Genomic DNA, 22,287 nt, shown 5'->3' on the forward strand with positions numbered 1-22,287 from the left:
CCAAGCAGAAGAAAAAAGCCACATTACCTAGGTGCTGGGCCCAGAGTTATGTCACAATATCTTCTATGGAGAAAGCTGGCCGGGTGCAGTGGCTCACATGCCTCTAATCCCAGCACTTTGGGAGGTTGAGGCAGGTGGATCATGATGTCAGGAGTTTGAGACCAGCCTGGCCAACATGGTGAAACCCCGTCTCTATTAAAAATACAAAAATTAGCCAGGAATAGTGGCGGGTGCCTGTAATCCTAGCTACTCGGGAGGCTGAGGCAGGAGAATCGTTTGAAACTGGAAGGCGGAGGTTGCAGTGAACCGAGGTAGCACCACTGCACTCCAGCCTGGGTGAAAGAGCGAGACTCCATCTCAAAAAAAAAAAAAAAAAGAAAGAAAGAAAAAAGAAAGCCTAGGCAAGAAAGAAGAGTCATCAAATAGTTCATGGGGTTCTCTGGAGTGCGTCGGCGGCGGTGCCTGCGGACCTAACTAGCTCCAGGACTTGAAAATACTGGAAATCTGTCCGGATCCAAATGCTTTTGCAAGCCAGATGAATAACCAGAGGGCATGAAAGGTTGAGAATGTTTGACTTCCCTGCAAACCTTGGTATAGATCACTTCCTTTTCTGTAGGAAAGGAAAAGCACCAAAGAGCACAACGAGTATAAGAAAGCGTCGTGGTGGAGCAATAAATTCTAGACAAGCCCAGAAGCGAACTCGGGAAGCAACCTCCACCGCCGAGATTTCCTTGGAAGCAGACCCCATAGACTTCGTGGAAACTGCTGGAGATGAAATTGTGGACCTCACTTGTGAATCTTTAGAGCCTGTGGCGGTTGATCTGACTCACAATGACTCTGTTGTGATTGTTGACGAAAGAAGAAGACCAAGGAGGAATGCTAGGAGGCTGCCCCAGGACCATGCTGACAGCTGTATGGTGAGCAGTGATGATGAGGAGTTGTCCAGGGACAGAGACGTGTATGTGACTACCCACACTCCCAGAAACGCCAGCGATGAGGCCGCTACAGGCCTCAGGCTCTCAGGTACTGTCAGTTGTCCTATCTGCGTGGACCGATACTCAGAGATCGTGCAGAATGGACGTCTCATCGTTTCCACAGAATGCAGCCATGTCTTCTGTAGCCAGTGCCTCCGTGATTCCCTGAAGAATGCTAATACTTGCCCAACTTGTAGGAAAAAGATCAACCACAAACGGTACCGCCCCATTTATATATGAAGTATTCAGAGGTCCCCAGGAGAGATGGATGGACAGACAGACAGCCAGGTTCTCCAGTGGTATCTGCCCCCATTTTCCTGAGCTCAAAAAGACTGTTTCAAAACTAACGTCTCATATGTAAACTGCTCTTTTGTTTCCAACCCCTTCCTTTTGTTATCTCCAGTTTGATGCTATGGCGCTGGACCCAGGGCCCTCCCAGGCCATCTCTGTTCCTCTGGGGTGGTCCAGTTCTAGAGTGGGAGAAAGGGAGTCAGGCACATTGGGAATCGTGGTTCCAGTCTGGTTGCAGAATCTGCACATTTGCCAAGAAATTTTCCCTGTTTGGAAAGTTTGCCCCAGCTTTCCCAGGCACACCACCTTTTGTCCCAAGTGTCTGCCGGTTGATGAATCTGCCTGCTACACATTGACCAAGCCAGACCTGGTTCACCCAACTTGAGGATCCCAGGTGCAAGAGTGGCCCCTTGAGGCCCTGGAAAGACCAGTCACTGGACTTCTTCCCTTCAGAGTCAGAGGTCACCCGTGATTCTGCCTGCACCTTATCATTGATCTGCAGTGATTTCTGCAAATCAAGAGAAACTCTGCAGGGCAATCCCGTTTCCTAAGAATGAAAAAGTGCAATAAAGGCCATTCGTTACCTACTTTTCAGCAGCCCACAAGATGTAGCACTATTAGCGTCCCCCTCAGAGGCTTAATGTTGCCTGTGGAGCAGTGCCCATCCCAGCCCGTTTCTGCCCACCAGTTGTTCTCAGGAACCTTACCCATGCTCCAGCATCCTTCACCTGGCACAGGACATGCAAGATAAATAGGGCAGGCACGTGTTTGGGTGTCCTCTCTTTTCTGATAAAATCCATCCTGTGTTTGCCACACGCCCTCCAGTCCTCAGTTCCTCAGTTCCCACTGCCTAAAATCCGCCCCTGCATAGATACTGAGAGGTGGTGGCAGTAATTGTGGCCTTATCAGCCGCTCAGTTCTGGGCTTTTTCCCAGGTCACTGTTGCACCATGTTTCACAGAACCTGGCCCACCTGACTTGGCTTTGTCATCCTTCCCAACCCAGTGCTGTTTATTTCAGAAGCTCCTCTGGCCACTGGGCTTGGATGCTTTGGGCTTGTGACTGCTCCATAGGTTTTGATTGGTGAAACAGGGGCGCAGATGACAACCTCTCCTTCACTCCACAGGTAGGTGGGAGCCTAACGTTTGCTCAGGGGCAGCAAAGTGGCCCAAGCTGCCCCTGACAGCACAGGGCCTGGGGGTGGCTAATGAGAGAGGCCTTACAGTGCCAGCCTGCCTCCTCTTCCTCAGACGGCTTCACGCCAAACAAATGGCCTTTTCATGTGAAACATCTTCAGGGTGGGAAAGGGGCCACTTCTGGCTTTGTTAGCAATAACTGGCCTTCAGTTTACCCTTCTGAAGGAGCAGGGACTCAGCACAGAATTCACTTTAAATGGGGCTGAAGGAGTGTCCCTCCTCCATGTGAAAAGAAAATTGTTTTATTCTTCATTCTGACTTTTTAACTGTTTGGCTCACTTCCAGTTAGTTTGAATGAAAATAATAATTTTCTACTTGGAGTTGAAGAGGGCAGAATCCTCAGCTCTCATCATTGTGATGTGTAGCGTGTCTGCTCTCTGACTGGACATCACTGCCATTAACTTTCTTCTAGGCATCACGCGAATGTCACGATGCCCAGACTTGGAGCAAGGCAACCTTGGAGTCAGTCCACTAATAAAATATGGTAACACCCATTTTAAAATTTCTTTAAGTTTTATCCTTAAAGACAACTTCAGTGGTTAATTATAAAAGTTGTGTTACTTCGTCCTAAATTAAATTGATAAAAAGATTTAAAAATGTGTTTTGTTTCTACTATTCAGAAACTGCAAACTAGGGAAAAGTTGGTATGAAAAAAATGTCTTTCCTTTTTTCAATGTATATAGTTCAACTCTTTGTTACATTTAAACTATATCCATGAATATCAGTCTGCTTTGGACTCCTCTGCTAATGTTAAAGATGGAAATAAAACCATTAATTTGAAAAAAAAAATAGTTCATGGGCCCAGAGGTACATCACAATGCCCCTTGTTCATGGGGTCCAGGCAGAAGACTCACATCAACCTGCTAGTGGGATCAGCAATATGTCACAATGCTTTTGGAGTGCAGGGCCAAGGCAAAAGAGGAACATCACTTTGGTGTTGGGCCCAGTGATATGTCACAATATTCCCCATGAACAAAACCTAGAAAGAAGAGTCACAGCATCTAGGTGCTGGGGCTAGCAATCTCTTTCAATACTCCCTGTAAGCAGGAACCCAGCAGGAAGAGAGTCACATCACCTGTGTGATGGGCACAGAGATATGTCACAATACTTTCTGTAGGCAGGACCTAGGCAAGAGAGTTACGACATAGACATTAGACCCAACAATATGTCACAATGGCCCGTGTGGGCAAGGAACAGGCAGGAGCGCCACATAACCTTGTTATGGTTCCCCTATGTTAGCTGCAGTAATGTGTCACAGTGCTCCCTGTGGGGATCGCCAAGGCAGGAGAATAAATTTACATCACCGAGATCCTGGGTTCAGCGATCTGTTACAATCCAATCTGTGGGCTGAGCCCAGGCAGGAGAGTCAAAAAACTCAGGTGCTGGACAGAAGCGTTTGTCACAATCACAGCTGCAGGAAGGTCCATGAGATTAACCATCCTGCACAAGTTACGGTTCCAGGTATGAGAATTAACACCTCCTCTATGTTGCATTTATGTTCAGGAGTCACAATCTCAACTGTGGACTTGATCTGTGCATGAGACCTTCCACCCATCCTCTAGACTGTGTCTCCTTAGTGGCCTCACAGTTCCTCAAGTCTCAGGGGTGCTGAATCTTGGTCTGAGAGTCACCAGCTTACTTGTACACTGGATTCAAGGATGAAAGTCAATTTTTCAACTTTTGTAACTTTCACTGGTTTTGAGATTCAGAATCTCAACAGTGGGCTGTGCTCATGTCGAACGATGACAGTTATTACTGTCAGCTGGGTCTGCATGTGAGTGTCACAGTCTCACCTGTGTGCTGAGATCTGTTAGGACATAATCTGTCCTATTTGAGGGCTTTATACTGTATGCATAAGAATTGCTGGCCGGGCTCAAGCCTGTCATCTCAGGACTTTGGGAGGGTGAAGCAGGCGGATCACCTGAGTTTGTGAGTTCAAGACCAGCCTGACCAACATGGAGAAACCCCGTCTCTACTAAAAATACAAAATTAGCCGGGTGTGGTGGCACATGCCTGTAATCCCAGCTACTTAGGATGAGGCAGGAGAATCACTTGAACCCAGGATGCAGATGTTGTGGTGAACTGAGATTGCACCATTGCACTCCAGCCCGGGCAACAAGAGCGAAACTCCATCTGAAAAAAAAAAAAATAGTTACAATCTGGTCTGAGAACTTTATGCTGATATGGACCCATGATCATACCTGTGGCCCTAAGCTCAGCTATGAGAGTCAACACATCTCCAGTTGGCTGAGTCTAGATAAGAGATTTCCTATCTGCCTATGAGCTGCAGGAAGCTCACAGCCATTGAGCCATATGTGAATATCTAACCATTTCAACTCTAGCTGGATATTCACATATGACAGTCACAATTTCAACTGCAGACTGAATGCACTTATGAGATTAAGAACCTCAGCAGTGAGCTCTGTCTTAACTTCCTGTAAACTGTACACAGATAAGATTGTGACATATCACTTGGTCCAGAACTTTCAGGGTGATTGTGGCATATCGCTGGCACCACCACCTAGGTTATGTGACACTTTTCTTCTCTCTTAGCCCTACCCACAGAGGACATTGTGACATCTCTTCACAATGTCTGGAGGGGAGGTTCCAATCCTAAGGGTTGCTGTGTTGTGCACATGAGAAACACAACCTCAACTCTGTGCCAGGCTCTGTGATGACACTCTCTGTACCATCCAAGAACTTTACACAATATGCAAGTGAATGCCAATTCTGCATGGTCTTTATAAAAAGAAGACTCAGAAACTCATCTGTTTGCCAAAGCCTTGCAAAGAGACACAGACTCTCTGCTACTGGCTGGTTAAATGTATTGCACCTGTGAGCTAAACCAAGGTAAATGTGACAATACCACCGGTGGATAGAGACTAATCAGTAGAGTCACATCACCTGTTTTCTTGGGCCAGGGATATGTCACAATCTTGCATGAGGCCAGAGATCAGGCAGTGGAGTCGCATCTCCTGGGTGCTGGATCCAGCAACATATTACAATGCTTTCTGTGGGTTGAGCCCAGGCAGGAGAGACCCATCACCTAGTTGCTAGGCCCAGTACTATGTCACAATCTTCTCTATGGGAAGGCTGCAGGAAGGGGAACCATGTAGTGTAGGTGATGGATGAAGAGATATTTCACAAGGACTCATGTGAGCAGGGCCCAGGCAGTACTCTCCCATTCCTTAGCTGTTGAGCCCAGCAGTATCTCACAATATTCAAAATATGTGGGGCTCAGGTAAAAGAAAAATATCACATTACCTAGCTGTTGGCCCAGCAATACACCACAAATTTCTCCCTGGGCAGAACCTAAGCAGTAGAGGAGTGTCACATCCCCTAGTTTCTGGGTCCAGCAATATGTCACAGAGCATGGCCCAGGCAAAAAAGTAACATTACCTAGGTGAAGAGATGTCACAGTGTCCTCTGTGGGTAGGGCTAAGAGAGAAGAAAAGTGTCACATAACCTAGGTGGTGGTGCCAGCGATATGCCACAATCACCCTGAAAGTTCTGGACCAAGTGATATGTCACAATCTTATCTGTGTACAGTTTACAGGAAGAAAAAGGGAGTCACATAATCTAGGTGATGGGCTTAGAGACATGTCAATATGACCCCTGTGGGCAGGGACCACACAGAATAATCACCTCACCTGTGTGCTAGATACACCGATAAGAAATCTTGGTTCTGTGGGCTTGATCGTGTGCTAAGAAGAGGGTCACAACACCTAGGTTTGGTCCCAGAGATATATCACAATTTTTTCTCTGGTCAAAGCCCAGGTAAGAGAGGAGAGTCACATGAAATAGTTGATGAAGTCAGAAATATGTATCAATGCCCTCTGAGAACAGGGTCCAGGCAGGAGACTCACATCACCTTGGTGCTGGGCCCAGCAATATGTCACAATGTCTTCTGAAAGTATGACAAAGCCAGCAGGTTAGTGTCACCTCGGTGTTGGGCAAAGTAAAATGTCAACATCTCCCTTGCAGGCAGAACTTAGAAAAGATGAGAAGAGTCACATCAGCTAGATGCTGGACCCAGCAACAGGTAGCAATCTTCCCCTTTGAGCAGAGAGCACACAGGAAAAGAGAGTCACATCACCTGGGTGATGGGTGCAGAGATGTATCACAATGTCCCATGTAGGCATGGCTGAGGCTGAAGAGTTACATCACATGGGTGTCAAACTCAGCAGTATGTCACAGTGGCCCATGTGGGCAGAGAACAAATAGGAGAATGACATAAGCTGGGTTTGTGGCCCAGGAATATGTCATGGTGTCCCCTGTGGGCAGTACCAGAAAAGGAGAGACTTACATCACTTGGATGTAGGGCCCAGTGATATGTCACAATGCCCCCTGTAGGCAGCATCAAGGCAGGAGTATGGAGTCACATCACCTATGTGCTGGGTTCAGCAATGTGTCACAATTGCAACTATGGACTGGGCCCAGGCAGGAGAGTCAAATTACTCAAGTACTGAGCAGAGGCATATGTCACAGCCGCACCTGCAGGATGGTTTAGAAATTAGATTAACAATTTCACTTATGTTCCAGTTCTAAATGTGAGAGTCAACACCTCCTGTATGTTGGGTCTAAGTACCAGAATCACAGTCTCAATGGTGCAATTGATTCGTTTGTGAGAGTCTCAATTTCTCCTGCAGACTGAATGCTTACTGGACCCATAGACTTACAGGTATGTTGAATAGATGTCTGAGCATCACCAACTCACCTTTGAACCAAATCCACATACGAGTCAATTTTCCAACTTTTGACTGTTTTCATAAGGAAAAATTGGGACCTCAACAGTGGGCTGTGATCATGTGGAAAGGTGACAATTTTTGCTGTTTGCTGGGTGTGCATGTGAGCCTCACAATCTTACCTGTGTACTAGGCTCTGCTAAGACTCTCTCAGTACCATCTGAGAGCTTTCTACAGTATTAATGAGTGTTGCAAACCACTCTGTGACCTTCATGATGGTATGGACTCCTGATTGTATCTGTGGTTCTAAGCCCAGGTATGAGAGTCATATCTCTATAGTTGGCTGGTTCCAGATAAAAGAGTTTCACCTGCTGTGGAGCTAGGTTAAAAATGAGTCACCATCTCAAGTGCAGCCAGATGTTCAACCATGACAGTTACAATTTCAACTGTAGACTGCAGCCACATGTGAGATTCAAGACCTTACCAGTAGGCTCTGTCCATGTGTCAGGTGACAATCCTAATAGATGATGCGGTGTGCATACAAGAAATGCAATGTCATCTGTGTGCTGGGCCCTGTGATGACACTCTCTGTACCACCTGAAGAGTTTATATGATATACAAGAGAGTGGTAATCCACTATGACCTTCATACAAGGAGGAGACCGAGAATCTTACCTATTTCCCTAAGCCTAGCTTTGAAAGACAGTATGTCCCCTATTTGTTGATTTGATACATGAGAGTTATCATCTCACCTATGAGCTGAACAAATGCCACCTGTGCACAGACAGTGAGCAAGAGAGTCACATCATTTTGGTGCTAGGCCCTTGGTCAGGGATATGTTACATTCCTGTTCTGAAAAGAGGGCACAGGCAGCAGAGTCACAGCATGCGGGTGCTGTGCCCAGTGATATGTCACAACACTCCCTGTGAACAGGACCCAGGAAAAGAAGACACATCAACATGTTCCTGGGCCAGATGTTATGTCACACTCTTTCCTGTTGGCAGGATGCAGGCAGCAGAAGAGAGTCACATCTCCTAGGTGATGAATGCAGAGATATGTCATGAGGCTCTTGAGAATGGTAGGGCTAACAGCCTGTTTACAGGGCGTAGACAGGTGCCTCCCATCTTCTAGGTGTTTGATCTAGTCATATGTCACACTACTCAAAATATGTGGGGCCTCTGCAACATACAAGAGTCACATTACCTTGGTGCTAGGTCCAGGGATATGTCATCATCCCACATTTTGGCAGGGACCTGACAGAGAAGGACACATCACCTAAACCATAAATGTAAAAATATATCATAGCCAGGCACAGTGGCTTATGCCTGTAATTCCAGCACTTTGGGAGGCTGAGGTGGGTGGATCCCTTGAGGCCAGGAGCTCAAGACCAGCCTGGCTTACATGGCAAAACCCCATCTCTACTAAAAATACAAAAATACTAGCTGAGCATGGTGGTACATGCCTGTAATCCCAGCTATTCCGGAGGCGGAGGCACAAGAATTACTTGAATCCAGGGGGCCCAATGATTAGGTTCAAGGCCAAATAGCAAAATGTGTTTGCATTTAATCTATTTTCTCTATATATAAACATTGCAGGTCAAGAGTATGCACAGATATGAAGACTTAGAGTTTTCTTCTCCTCCGGACCTATCATCCTTTGTTCTCTTTCTGATCTCTGGAAGGAAGGTGGGCCAGAGGTGGCCAGCAGTTGTCTACTTGTGGTTAATTTATTCCTGCTGCCCTCTGCTCTTCCTATGGCCACTATCTTTTCCATCCTCCAAACTGAAGAGAGATGTTGTTAGGAAGAGGCCCTGCTTTCACACTGGCAGGAGAAATTTGTTCAGGCCCTTTACCCACGCAACATCAGAGCTGCACTTCACGCGTGTCTCCTGAGTGCCTGGAATGTGGCTGGGTCTACACTGTGATGTGCCGGAAAGGCAAAAAACAGACTTAGTAGCCCGTGTGCGGTGGCTCACGCCTGTAATCCCAGCACTTTTGGAGGCCGAGGCAGTTGGATCACTTGAGGTTGGGAGTTCCAGACCAGCCTGGCCAACATGGAGAAACCCCGTCTCTACTAAAAGTACAAAAATTAGCCGGGCATGGTGGCAGATGCCTGTAATCCCAGCTACTCAGGAGGCTGAGGCAGGAGAATCGCTTGAACCCAGGAGACGGAGAACGGACTTTGTGCCATTGCACTCCAGCCTGGGCAACAAAAGCAACTCCATCTCAAAAAAATAAAAATAAAAACAAAAAACAAAACAAAAAAAAACCAGACTTAGTTCCAATGATATAGTTCTAACTATATACATGCTACATTAATAATTACACATTGCTCATATAGTAATATTTTGGATATATTGGGTTACTGAAATTGTTACAATCAGTTTGACCTGTTTCTTCTTTCTTTTTAAAGTTTGGCTACTAGAAAATTTAAAATTCACATTTGGCTCACGTTCTATTTCAGAAGATTGCCTCCTTTTCTTTTCTTTTTTTTTTTTTTTTTTTTTTGACGGAGCTTAGTTTCGCTCTTTTTGCCCAGGCTAGAGTTCAAAGTGATCTCGGCTCACTGCAACTTCTGCCTCCCGGGTTCACCTGTCTCAGCCTCCCCAGTAGCTGGGATTACAGGCACCCGCCACCACCCCTGGCTAATTTTTGTATTTTTAGTAGAGACGGAGTTTCATCATATTGGTCAGGCTGGTCTCCAACTCCTGACCTCAGGTGATCCTCCGGCCTCGGCCTCCCAAAGTGCTGGGATTACAGGCGGGAGCCACCGCACCCGGCCATGATTGCCTCCTTCTTAAAATCTCAGGGTGCCTGATCAAAAAACCAGAAGCTAGGAAGGTCAGGAAAGCTGAAATTTTAAAACAGTTGTTATTAGATTATTTTTGTTTGTGAATAACAATATAGTGTATTTTTTTCTTTTTTCTTGAGACAGTCTCACTCTGTCTCCCAGGCTGGAGTGCAGTAGCGCAGTCTCGGCTCACTGCAATCTCCGCCTCCCAGGTTCAAGCGATTCTCCTGCCTCAGCCTCCGGAGTAGCTGGGACTACAGGCGTGACCCACCGCGCCCGGCCATATTATGTACTATGTATAAACGCGTATGACCTTACACACAAGGTTAAATGCAAATACCTTTGGGTTGGGCCTAGCTCAGCTCAGGGAGGAAGCCCTGCCTGAAAAGGCTAGAGCTTAGGCTGTCACTCTTTCTTCATTCAGCCGAGCATCTGATCACGTCTCCCGTCACTCAGGGCCTAAAGGGGCGGGGCCTTAAACATTATCCAGTCAGGGACGCTGGGCTGGAAACCGTCCAATCAGACACGAAGCTGGAGCGGACAGGGCGGCTTCCGGGTTTGGCGGGTACTTTGTCTCTGGCTGTAGCCAGAGCTGCAGGTCTCGTCTTCCCTGGTTTGTGTCCTCTTCTCCTAGGGGCCCAGCCTCTGGCCCTGTGACCTGCAGGTATTGGGAGATCACCAGCTAAGGCGCCAGGGCCCCCTGGAAGCCTAGAAATGGTGAGAGTGCCGGGTCCGACATCCCGGGAGAGGGGAAGGGGCTGGTTGGAACCGGTGGGAAGTCGCTGTGGCGGGACTCAGGCCTCCTCGCAGTCAGCTCTACCATTTGCGCCCGAGTTTTCCTTGGCCAGCTCGGCCTTGGTCCCCCCTCAGCCATAAGATGGCGGCTGTGCTGACAGCCGGGACCCCGGGCGTCCTGTCTCTTCCCTGCGCAGTGACTGTGCCCTGGCCTGGAGCCCTCTCTCGGCAGCTCCCCACCTGCAGCGCCGAGTCTCCCCAGGTTGTGCAGGGACCACAGGAGGGTCGTTAGGGGAGAATCCTGACTCGGGGTGCGGGGTTCATGAATGGGAAGAGCTTTGGTCTGTGGGGTTCTGAGTCTCTCTTTTCTCTTATTAAAAATATACAAAAGTTACTGCAAAAATATTAAAGAATTAAAGAGTGATTCAAAAATCCGGGCGCAGTGGCTCACGCCTGTAATCCCAGCACTTTGGGAGGCCGAGGCAGGCGGATCACGAGGTCAGGAGATTCAGACCATTCTGGCCAATATGGTGAAACCCCGCGTCTACCAAAAATACAAAAATTAGCGGGCGTGGTGGCACATGTCTGTAATCCCAGCTACTCAGGAGGCTGAGGCAGGAGAATCGCTTGAACCAGGAAGTCAGAGGTTGCAGTGAGCCGAGATGGCGACAGAGCGAGACTCTGTCTCAAAAAAAAAAAAAAAAAATTGTAGAGTACCCAGCTATGGTTTGTCATTTGTCGTCCATAGCAGGGGCTTGAAGAAAAGACTTTAATAACATGCGATAAAGAAAACCAAATTCAATAATTGGTTAGGTACAGTTACATAGTTTCTTAATTTGTACGATCAAGGTGGACATTTCCTTGTTATGTAATCAGAGGTTAAATGGTAGTGTATAGTTGGCTAAGCCTCAATTTTGTTTCCCCCAATTTAGTAATTTATAAAAACATGCGTTTGAGGCCGGTGCTGTGGCTCACGCCTGTAATCCCAGCACTTTGGGAGGCCCAGGCGGGCGGATCACTTGAGGTCAGGAGTTCGAGACCAGCCTTACCAACATGGAGAAACTCCGCCTCTACTAACAATACAAAATTAGCGGGGCATGGTGGTGCATGCCTGTTATCCCAGCTACTCTGGAGGCTGAGGCAAGAGAAGCGCTTGAACCTAGGAGGTAGAGGTTGCAGTGAGCCGAGATTGTGCCATTGCACTCCAGCCTGGGCAACAAGAGTGAAACTCCATCTCAAAAAACAAAACAAAAAAAACATGCATTTGCGTTAAATTTCTTTAAAGTAGAAATCCAGGGACTAGAGCCACCTCAGTCTAGTTGCCTGCCACTTAATTATTTTCACAAGCCCCAGGAGACTAATTTTCCACTGATTTTTCTTTTTTTTTTTTTTTTTGAGAAGGAGTTTCACTCTGTCACCCAGGCTGGAGTGCAGGGGCAAGATTTCTGCTCATTGCAACCTCCGCCTCCCAGGTTCAAGCTATTCTCCTGTCTCATCCTCTGGAGTAGCTGGGATTACAGGCACCCACCACCACACCTGGCTAATTATTGTATTTTTAGTAGAGATGAGGTTTCATGTGGGCTAGGCTGGTCTCGAACCCCTAACTTTAGGTAATCCGTCGGCCTTGGCCTCCCAAAGTGCTGGGATTACAGGTGTGAGCTGCGTCCACTCTTTTCCACTGAATTTTTTACATGTGTCCCAAGCAGAGTCTCAAGTTTTACCCTCCTCCCCCTCTATCATTTCTTCAGCCTAACTCTGGATTGCAAAAATAGTAAATAATAAAATACCAAATTTTCAGTTTCTTCTGACATTCCCAAATGCCAATTTTCCCTAATTCACATTATCAATTATTTGCCCTTTAGTTTACATTTTTTATACCATATTTTAATCATTTTTTGACAAAGCATTGGATGGCACTTTAAAAAGATTTTTTTTTCTGTTTGTAAATACTTTCCATGGGAAGAAAGTATAATTCCCTGATGCTGTAGTGTAAAAAAAATTTTGTTCCTCTTTGCTTTTATCTTGTATAGGCACAGAGATCTTATCAGAATGTTTTTGGGTCAAAGTTTCCCTTTGGAAGCTATAAGGTGAGATGTCTTCACCCACCCTTTAGTTTTGTTCTTGGTCCTGGGCTTCAGTATTTCCTGGGGATAAACCAAGATACCCACCATGGCTATATCTGCTGGAGTATCTAGTGGATATCAGCTACTGGGTCTTTTTTTTTTTTTTTTCTTATAGCACAACCCGAGTTATGGAGTGTAGCCTATTAAGAAAGAAGGTGGCTGCCCCAGGGCTGAGAGGAGTCTCCTGTTGTATTTCTTTTTCGAAGATATTAAGATTGTCTTCACCCAACTCAGCTTCCATTTCTTAGAGATACATTGCTGTTAAGCCAATCAGATGCTGGTAAAAAACACAGAAATAATTTCTGCCGCCTGGATTCTCTAAGTGGGCAGAGAAATGGTGAAATAAAAATAGTGAAACATTTGTGAAAGAAAAAATAGTATTTTTTGGTTTTTTTGAGACAGAGTCTTGCTCTGTTGCCCAGGCTGGAGTGCAGTGACACCATCTTGGCTCACTGCAACCTATGCCACCCGGGTCCAAGGATTCTCCTGCCTCAGCCTCCCAAGTAGCTGGGATTACAGGTGCCCACCCCAACGTTTGGCTAATTTTTGTATTTTTGGTAGATACAGGGTTTCGCCATGTTGGCCAGGCTGGTCTTGAACACCTGACCTCTGATGATCCACTCACCTCGGACTCCCAAAATGCTGGAATTACAGGCATGAGCCACTGCGCCTAGCCAAAAAATAGTATTTCAAAAGACAAAAATTTAAAGAAAACTGAATCCAGTTAGATGATACAAGAGCTTACAAAATAAAATGATCCTGGGCCACTCAGTGGGGCATAGTGCAGTTTCTCCTGAGAGAGTGGTTATTGAGCACTTATGAGAGCAGGATGGGGTGGGAGAACCTCTCAAGCGATTGGATGGCCTTACTTGACACATGAGTCAGACACATCTGTTTCTTAATCAGCATTGCTACTCCTTCGGTTTGTCACCTTGAAAAGAATTGTTTTCACTTATCTTGACTTCAGATTTTTTAAGTATAAGGTGCATTTTATTAGTAGGGCTTTAAAGGTAAGAAAATATTTACAAAGGGACCTGGGAGCACTGTCTCATGACTGTAATCTCAGCACTTTGGGAGGCCGAGGTGGGTGGATCACCTGAACTCAGGAGTTTGAGACTAACCTGGGCAACACAGTGAAACTCCGTGAAAGCCCGCCACTATGCTGGCTAATTTTTGTATTTTTAGTAGAGATGGGTTTTCACCATGTTGTCCAGGCTGGTCTGGAACTCCTGACCTCAAGTAATACGCCTGCCTCAGCATCTCAAAGGTCCAGGATTACAGGCATGAGCCACCACACCTAGCCCTCATTTACCAATTTCTTTTCCAGAGTGAATTTAGAAATTTTTTTTTTTTTTTTTTTGATACGTTGTCTCCCTCTCTTGCCCAGGCTGGACTGCAGTGGCACGATCTCGGCTCACTGCAAGCTCCGCCTCCCAGGTTCACGCCATTCTCCTGCCTCGGCCTCCTGAGTAGCTGGGACTACAGGCACCCGCTACCCTGCCCGGCTAATTTTTTTTTTTTTTTTTTTTTTTTTTTGAGACGGAGTCTCGCTCTGTCGCCCAGGCTGGAGTGCGGTGGCGCAATCTCGGCTCACTGCAAGCTCCGCCTCCCGGGTTCACGCCATTCTCCTGCCTCAGCCTCTCCGAGTAGCTGAGACTACAGGCGCCCGCCACCACGCCCGGCTAATTTTTTGTATTTTTAGTAGAGACGGGGTTTCACCGTGGTCTCGATCTCCTGACCTCGTGATCCGCCAGCCTCGGCCTCCCAAAGTGCTGGGATTACAGGCGTGAGCCACTGTGCCCGGCCGAATTTAGAAATTTTTTCAAGTGTGCTTTTTTATGGCTGGGTGGTTTCAAACGCAATTCCAAGGCTTAGCTTTTAGAATGCTACCAAGGAAAAGAATAGAAAAAAATCTCTGTATTTTGGCTGTAGAAAATGAATACATTTCCACAAGAAAATATGGTAGATAATTGATGAGTTACATGGATTCTTAAAATCATCAATTTCTTTTTTTGCGGGGAAAATTTGTGATAGTGAATATCTCTGTTCTATATTCTGTTATTTTGATTTCTGAGTTTAATGTTAAATTTTATGAGATTAAACTTGTTACCTCCTAAAAGTGTTCACATATTACTAATTATTTACTGCATGATTTTTAATGAAACTAATACAATAATACATTTATTCTCTGAAAGGAATACTTTCACTTTTCTTACTGGGTATGAAATATAAGTACCTTAATTTTTTTTTCCTTATGTGAGTACTATGTTTGATAATTTTGCTAGATTTTTTAAACACTTAGTTTCAAAAACCAAGTGAGTAACTGTGTCATAGAAATTAAAACTTGAGCCCAGTGACTCCAAGCTAAAGCTAATATTGAACCTGCAAAAAAAAAGGTTATTAAAGGCCCAGTTAATTCTTTCTGGGGAGCCGCCCCAGCAGATGTCCCAGCCATGGAAGAAGCCTTTATCCTGAGAGAAGCTACAGAGCCCTGGAAAGCTGGGGATCCACAGGCAGATGCAGTTAAGGTTAAAATAGAAGGGGTCTCAGAAGGTCTTACTGAAGATGAAGTTGTTACTGTTCTGAGATAGTTTCTAGACTTTGTAAAATATAAGCAAAGTTAGATTTATGTTAAAAAAAAATTCCAAAGGAGTATTGCAACAGGAGGAAGCACTAACAATATCTTTAAGGATTGCAAAGCTTAGGCAGACAGGGACTGACTTTCATAAGGAGGAGGAAACAGATTAAAAAGAAGGTGTGAGGGAAATGGCAAATTGAGGATGAAATAACTAGAGTTTAGATCTTTTGAGATGGAGTTTCACTCTGTAGCCCAGGCTGGAGTGCAATGGTATGATCTCAGCTCACTTCAACCTCCGCTTCCTGGGTTCAAGCGATTCTCCTGCCTCAGCCTCCTGAATAGCTGGGATTACAGGCACCAGCCCTCATGTCTGGCTAAATTTTTTGTATTTTTGTAGAGATGGGGGTTTCACCATGTTGGCCAGGCTGGTCTTGAACTGCTGACCTCAGGTGATCCACCCACCTCAGCCTCCCAAAGTGCTGGGATTACAGGCATAAGCCACCGTGCCTGGCCAAATTCAGCTGATTTTTATATGAGAAAAAGAAGAAAATGTGCAGAGTCTGTGTCTGGCTATGTGATGGGTTAAAAAAGAGCACCATCTAAGTTATAATGGAAAGGGTGTTTCTTTCCATGAACTGTTCCTGGAGCATACAAAGGATGGAGAATTTTATTAATTTTATTAATCACAGCTATTTACCTATGTGCTTCGTCTTTCCCCACCTTTTTTTTTTTTTTTTGTCCTATACATTTATTCCATTTTGCTTTTTCTGGGTTGTATCTTTTATAATTAACTGGTCAACATAACTATGTTGTTTTGCTTGTTCTGTTAGTGGCTCTATCAAATCATTGAACTTGAGGGAGGTTATGGGAGTCCCCGATTTTTAAACAGTAGCTCAGGAGCATAGATGGGTTCATTGGGTTTGTTCCTGACATCTGCAGTAAGGAGAATACTGTGGGACTGAGCCCTGAATCAGGGTCTGTGCTGAATGGGTGGTGTCAGAATTCAAATTTTAGATAATGAGTTGATGTTGGAGAATCTTGGTATTCAGCAAACTCTACAGATTTGGTGCCAGAAGAAAGATACCACAGAGGCCTGGCCTGGAATGAAACTCTGGGAGGCTCTGCTTTTCTGTCTGTTACAGTGCCCATTGTTTTGTGATTCTAGGTCTCCTCCCAGGGTGAGAGAGAACTGAAAACTTAAAGGAAAGAAGCTCTGATAGCAGATTCCCTTTTTCCACAGCTGTCAGCACAGGATTTCTACCCAGTCACAAACACACCCACTAGACATTGAGGTGTCTACACCACTCCCAGGGCTAGACACCACCCTCAGGAATTTCACCACAGCATTTTTATCCTAATTTTTTTTGCCAAAAACCCACAACTGTCTACAAGTCTCCTGGCATATCCTCACCCCCAGACACTGAATCTGCAGCAGCAACTTGTTTTCTCCACCAACCTAGGGTTCTGGACCACCTGTTCATAATCTCATCTGCCTGCATGAACCCAGAAATAGAGTAGAGTCACCCTTGGGCCGCTATCTGTAGCACAAACCAGTCCTATCACCTACATTGCACTCTCCCAAACTAACTCATGGATTTTTTTTCTTTTAACTTTTATTTTTTGTTCCTGAGTACATATACAGGTTTGTTATATAGGTAAAATTGTGTCATAGGGGTTTGGTGTGCAGATTATATTGTCACTGAGATACTAAACATTGCACCAAACAGGTATTTTTTCTAATCTTTTTTGTCCTCCCATCATCCACCATCAACTTACCCTCAGTATCTATTGTTCTCTTTGTGTCTATGCATTCTTATTATTTAGCTCTTACTTATAAATGGTAGCATGTATTTATTTATTATTATTTTTTGAGACTCTGGGATTACATGTGCCTGCCACCACACTCAGCTAATTTTTGTATTTTTATAGAGACGGGGTTTCACCATGTTGGCCAGGCTGGTCTTGAACTCCTGACCTGAGGTGATCCACACACCTCGGCCTCCCAAAGTGCTGGGATTACTGTCTCTACATTAGTTTTCTAAGAATACTGGTCTCTAGCTCCATCTGTGTTGCTACAAAGGACATGATTTTTTTTCTTTTCTTTTTTTTTTTTTTTATGGCCACATACTATTCCAGTATTCCATGATATTTATGTACCATAATTTGTTTTTATTAAATCTTTTATTTATATTTGAAGAAAGGTTCTTACTCTTTCACCCAGACTGAAGTGGAGTGGTGTGATCTAGGCTCAATGAAGCCTCAATCTCCTGAGCTTAAGCAATCCTTCTACCTCAGCCCCCCAAGTAGCTGGGACTACAGTCACATGCCACCACACCACTAATGTTTTCTTTTTGTGTTTTTTGTAGACATGAGGTTTTGCCATATTGCTCAGGCTGCTGTCAAACTCCTGAGCTCTGGCAATCCATCAGCTTTGGCCTCCCAAAATGTTGGATTAGAGGCATGAGTCACCATACTTGCTCATACCATACTTTCTTTATCCAGTCTACCATGGATAGGCATTTAGGTTGATTCCATGTCTTTGCCATTGTGAATAGTGCTGCAATGAACATGCATGTGCATGTGTCATGATGGAATAATTTATATTTCTTTGGGTATATACCCAATTAAGAGGTTGCTGGGTCAAATGGTAATTTGTTTTTACTTATATGAGACATCACTACATTGCTTTTCACAATGGTTGAACTAATTCACACTCCCATAAGCAGTGTATAAGCATTCCTTTTACAACCTTACCAGCATCTGTGATTTTTTTTAACTTTTCAATACTAGCCATTCAGATTTGTGTGAGATGATGCCTCATTGTGGTTTTTGTTTGCATTTCTCTAATGATTAGTGATGAGCATTTTTTTATATCCTTGTTAACCACATGTATGTCTTTTTTTGAAAAGTATCTGTTGATGTCTTTTGCCTACTTTTTCTTTTTGTTTTTTTCCGAGATGGAGTCTTGCTCTGTTGCCAGACTGGAGTGCAGTGGCACGATCTCGGCTCTCTGCAACCTCTGCCTCCCAGGTTCAAGCAATTCTCCTGCCTCAGCCTCCTGAGTAGCTGGGATTACAGGTGCCCACCACCATGCCTGGCTAATTTTTATATTTTTAGTAGAGATGGAGTTTCACCATATTGGCCAGGCTGGTCTCGAACTCCTGACCTCAACCAGTCTGCCCACCTTGGCTTCCCAAAGTGCTGGGATCATAGGTGTGAGCCACGGTGCCTGGCCTAATCAATCTTGAGTTGATTTTTATATATGGTGTAAGAAAGGAGTCTAGTTTCAATCTTCTACGGTTGCTAGCTAGTTATTCCAGCAAAATTTATTAAATAAGGAATTTTTCTCAAATTCCTCTTGTCAGCTTGGTCAAAGATCAGATGGTTGTAGGTGTGCAGAATAATTTTGGGGCTCTGTAATCTGTTGTTTTGGTCTCTGAGCCTGTTTTTGTACCAGTACAATGCTCCTTTTTTTTTTACTCTAGCCCTGTGGTTTAAAGTTTGGTAATGTAAGGCCTCCAGCTCTGTTCCTTTTGTGTAGGATTGCCTTGGCTATTTGGACTCTTTTTTTTGGCCCATATGAATTTTAAAATAGATTATTTTTGTTCTGTTAAGAATATTTTTGGTAGTTTGATAGGAATAGTATTAGATCTGTAGATTTCTTTGGGCAGTATGCCCATTTTAATGATACTGATCTTTTCTATCCATGAGCATAAAATGATTTTCCATTTGTTTTTCATCTCTGACTTCTTTAAGCAATGTTTTTTGTTTTGTTTTGTGAAAGATCATGGAGATCTTTCACCTCTCTGATTAGCTGTATTTCTAGATAATTATTTTTCTGTGGCAGTTGTGAATGAGATTTTTTTTTGATTTGGCTTTTAGCTCGGATATTGTTGATGTACATGGGTGCTACTGATTTTTGGACATTTATTTTGTATCCTGAAACTTTTCTGTAGTTGTGTGTCAGTTTAAAGAGCTTTTCTGTCACGACTATAGTCTTTTCTAGATACAGAATCATATTGTCTGCACACAAAGATTGTTCGACAACCTCTCTTCCCATTTGGATGCCTTTTTTTTTTTTCCTCTCACCTGATTGCTGTGGCTAAGACTTCCAATTCTATGTTGAATAGGAGTGGTGAGAGAAGACATTCTTGTCTTGTGCCATTTTTTTAAAGAGAAATCGTTCCAGCTTGTGTCCATTCAGTATGTTGGCTGTGGGTTTGTCATAGATAATTCATTATTTTGAAGTATGTACCTTCAATGCCTAATTGGTTGGGGGCTTTTAACATAAACGATGTTAAATTTTGTTGAAAATGTGTTTTTTTTGTTGTTGTTGCATCTTTTGAGATAATCTTGTGGTTTTTGTCTTTCGTTATGTTTATGTAATAAATCACATTGATTTGTTTATGATGAACCAATCTTACATCCCAGAGATAAAGCCTACTTGATTATAGTGGGTTAACTTTTTCATGTGCTGTTGGCTGTTGGATTTGATTACCCAATATTTTGCTGAGGATTTTTTTTTTTTTTTTTTTTTTTGAGACAGAGGCTTGCTCTGCTGCCCGGGCTAGAGTGCAGTGGCGTGGTGTCAGCTGACTGCAACCTCTGCCTTCTGGGTTCAAGTGATTCTCCTGACTCAGCCTCCCGAGTAGCTGTGATTGAAGGCACCTGCCACTGCGCCTGCTTAATTTTTTTTTTTCTTTTTGAATTGGAGTCTCGCTCTGTTACCCAGGCTGGAGTGCAGTGGTGAATTTTTTTTTTTTAGTAGAGACGGAGTTTCACCAAATTGGCCAGGCTGGTCTTAAACTCCTGACCTTGTGATCTACCTGCCTCAGCCTCCCAAAGTGCTGGGATTACAGGTGTGAGCCACTGCGCCCAGCCTTGCTAAGGGTTTTTACATCAATATTTATGAAGGATATTGGCCTGAAGTTTTCTTTCCTTTTTTTTGAGACTGAGTTTCGTTCTTGTTGCCCAGGCTGGAGTGCAATGGTGCAATCTCGGCTCACCACAACCTCCGCCTCCTGGGTTCGAGCAATTCTCCTGCCTCAGCCTTTCAAGTAGCTGGGATTACAGGCATGTGCCACCACACCTAGATAATTTTGTATTTTTAGTAGAGATGGGGTTTCTCCATGTTGGTCAGGCTGGTCTCGAACTCCCGACCTCAGGTGATCTGCTTGCCTTGGCCTCCAAAGAGCTGAGATTAGAGGTGTGAGCCACCGCTTCCTGCTAGCCACTATACCCAGCTTACCTGAAGTTTTCTTTTTCTAATTTATCTTTGCCGGGTTTTAGTATCAGAATGATTCTGTTCTAATATAATGAGTTGGGGAAGATTTCCTTCTCATTTTTTTGGAATACTTTTAGCAGAAATGGTCCTAGCTCTTCTTTGTTCATCTTACAGATTTCAGCTGCAAATTTCTCTGGTCCTCAGCATTTTTTGGATGGTAGGCTATATATTACTAATCCAATTTTGGAGCTTGTTATTGGTCTATTGACGGCTTCATTTTCTTTTGTATTGTGTCTTGGCAGGATATATTTGTGTTCAGTCTTGGCAGGATGTATTTGTCTGGGAATTTATTTATTACTATTAGATTTTCTTGTTTGTGTGCATAGAGATGATCATAGTAGACTTCAATAGTTATTTGTATTTTTGTGGGGTCAGTAGTAATGTCTGTCATTTCTAATTATGTTTATTTGGCTCTTGTTTCTTCATTAATCTAGCCACTAGTTTATCTTACCAATTTTTTTTCAAAGATTTAACTCCTGGATTTCTTGATCTTTTGTATAGTTTTTTACATGTCTAAGTCTCCTTCAGTTCAGAGCTGCTTTTGGTTATTTTTCGTGTTCTGCTAGCTCAGAATTGGTTTGCTCTTGCTTCTCATACTTTATTTTGTGATATTAGGTCACTACATTAAGATCTTTCTAACATTTTGATGTGAGCATTTAATGTTATAAATTTCCTTCTTAACACTGCCTTAGCTGTGTTCCAGTGACTCTGGTATGTTGTATCTTTATTCTTAGTTGTTTCAAACAACTTCTTGATTTCTGCCTTAATTTCATTATTTGCCCAAAAGTCATTTAAATGCAGGTTGTTTAATTTTCATGTAATTGTATGTTTTCAAGTGGTTTTCTTTGTAGTTGAATTATATTTTCAACAATCTGTTGTCTCAGTGTGTGGTTGGTATAATATAGGGATTTTTGTATTTGTTGAGTATTGTTTTATTTCTAATTGTGTGGTAAACGTTAGAGTTTGTTTCACATGGTGATTAGAATAATGTATATTATGTTGTTTTTACATAGAGTTCTGTATATATCTATTAGGACTATTTGGTCAAGTGTCAAGTTTAGGTCCGGTTATCTTTGTTTATTTTCTGTCTCAAGGATCTGTCTAATAGTTTCTGTGGGGTGTTGTAGTCTCCTACTGTTGTATCAGAATTAAAGTCTCTTCATAGGTCTCTAAGAACTTGCTTTATTGATGTGTAACCATGGAATTTTTATAACACATTTCTCTCTTCTGCTTTTTTCCCCATAAGCATTCTTTCAAGTGCACAAAATGTGCCCAAGGCTACTCCTTAGGTGCCTGAATCCAATGTCTACTGAAATTCAGATGTCCAAGAATTTAAGAACACGTCCAGAAAACCTGGCTGTTGTAGAAAAAAATGTAAATTAGAAATGAAAAGCTTTATCCTTCCACCTTGAAATAAGCATTTAGCATCTTAAAGCATTTAGATGATATGTACATTTATCTTTGTTATTTTGAAATATACATTAATTATATTAACAGCTAAGTAAACCTTTTGTCATTATTTTTTACTCAGGGTTGTCATTAGCTAGGACTTCAGATTCATTGCTTTGTTTTTGCTTTGGCAAAGTTGTTTTCCTTTCATTTTTAGTCTTTTAAAGTCGACACAGATTTGTTT

The 22,287-nt window shown here is 43.7% G+C and overlaps 2 protein-coding genes and 1 long non-coding RNA gene across 3 annotated transcripts; 2 read left to right on the plus strand and 1 right to left on the minus strand.

Moving 5' to 3' along the window:
• LOC129459381 (zinc finger protein 676-like) overlaps positions 1 to 22,287 on the minus strand; it is a 375,112-nt gene that overhangs the window by 74,910 nt on the left and 277,915 nt on the right.
• Positions 387 to 1,390, plus strand: LOC129459414 (E3 ubiquitin-protein ligase RNF4-like). Of its 2 annotated transcripts, XM_055236142.2 has the most exons (2): positions 387 to 848; positions 1,009 to 1,252. In XM_055236142.2, exons 1-2 carry the CDS (start codon positions 567 to 569, stop codon positions 1,141 to 1,143), a joined length of 417 nt encoding a protein of 138 aa, XP_055092117.1. In that variant the 5' UTR covers positions 387 to 566; the 3' UTR covers positions 1,144 to 1,252. The 2 variants fall into 2 exon arrangements, with proteins under 2 accessions (XP_055092117.1, XP_055092116.1); XM_055236141.2 differs by having other exon boundaries at positions 477 to 1,390.
• Positions 10,513 to 22,054, plus strand: LOC129459441 (uncharacterized). The gene is made up of 3 exons (XR_008649984.2): positions 10,513 to 10,651; positions 18,328 to 18,448; positions 21,901 to 22,054. It is a non-coding gene; the product is annotated as an uncharacterized lncRNA (long non-coding RNA).

This window comes from Symphalangus syndactylus, chromosome 13 (genome assembly GCF_028878055.3).
Source record: "Symphalangus syndactylus isolate Jambi chromosome 13, NHGRI_mSymSyn1-v2.1_pri, whole genome shotgun sequence".
Lineage (NCBI taxonomy): Eukaryota > Metazoa > Chordata > Mammalia > Primates > Hylobatidae > Symphalangus > Symphalangus syndactylus.

Excerpts from the sequence above, each read along its gene's own strand:
- LOC129459414 (XM_055236141.2), top strand. The coding sequence starts at position 567 with ATGTTTGACTTCCCTGCAAACCTTGGTATAGATCACTTCCTTTTCTGT.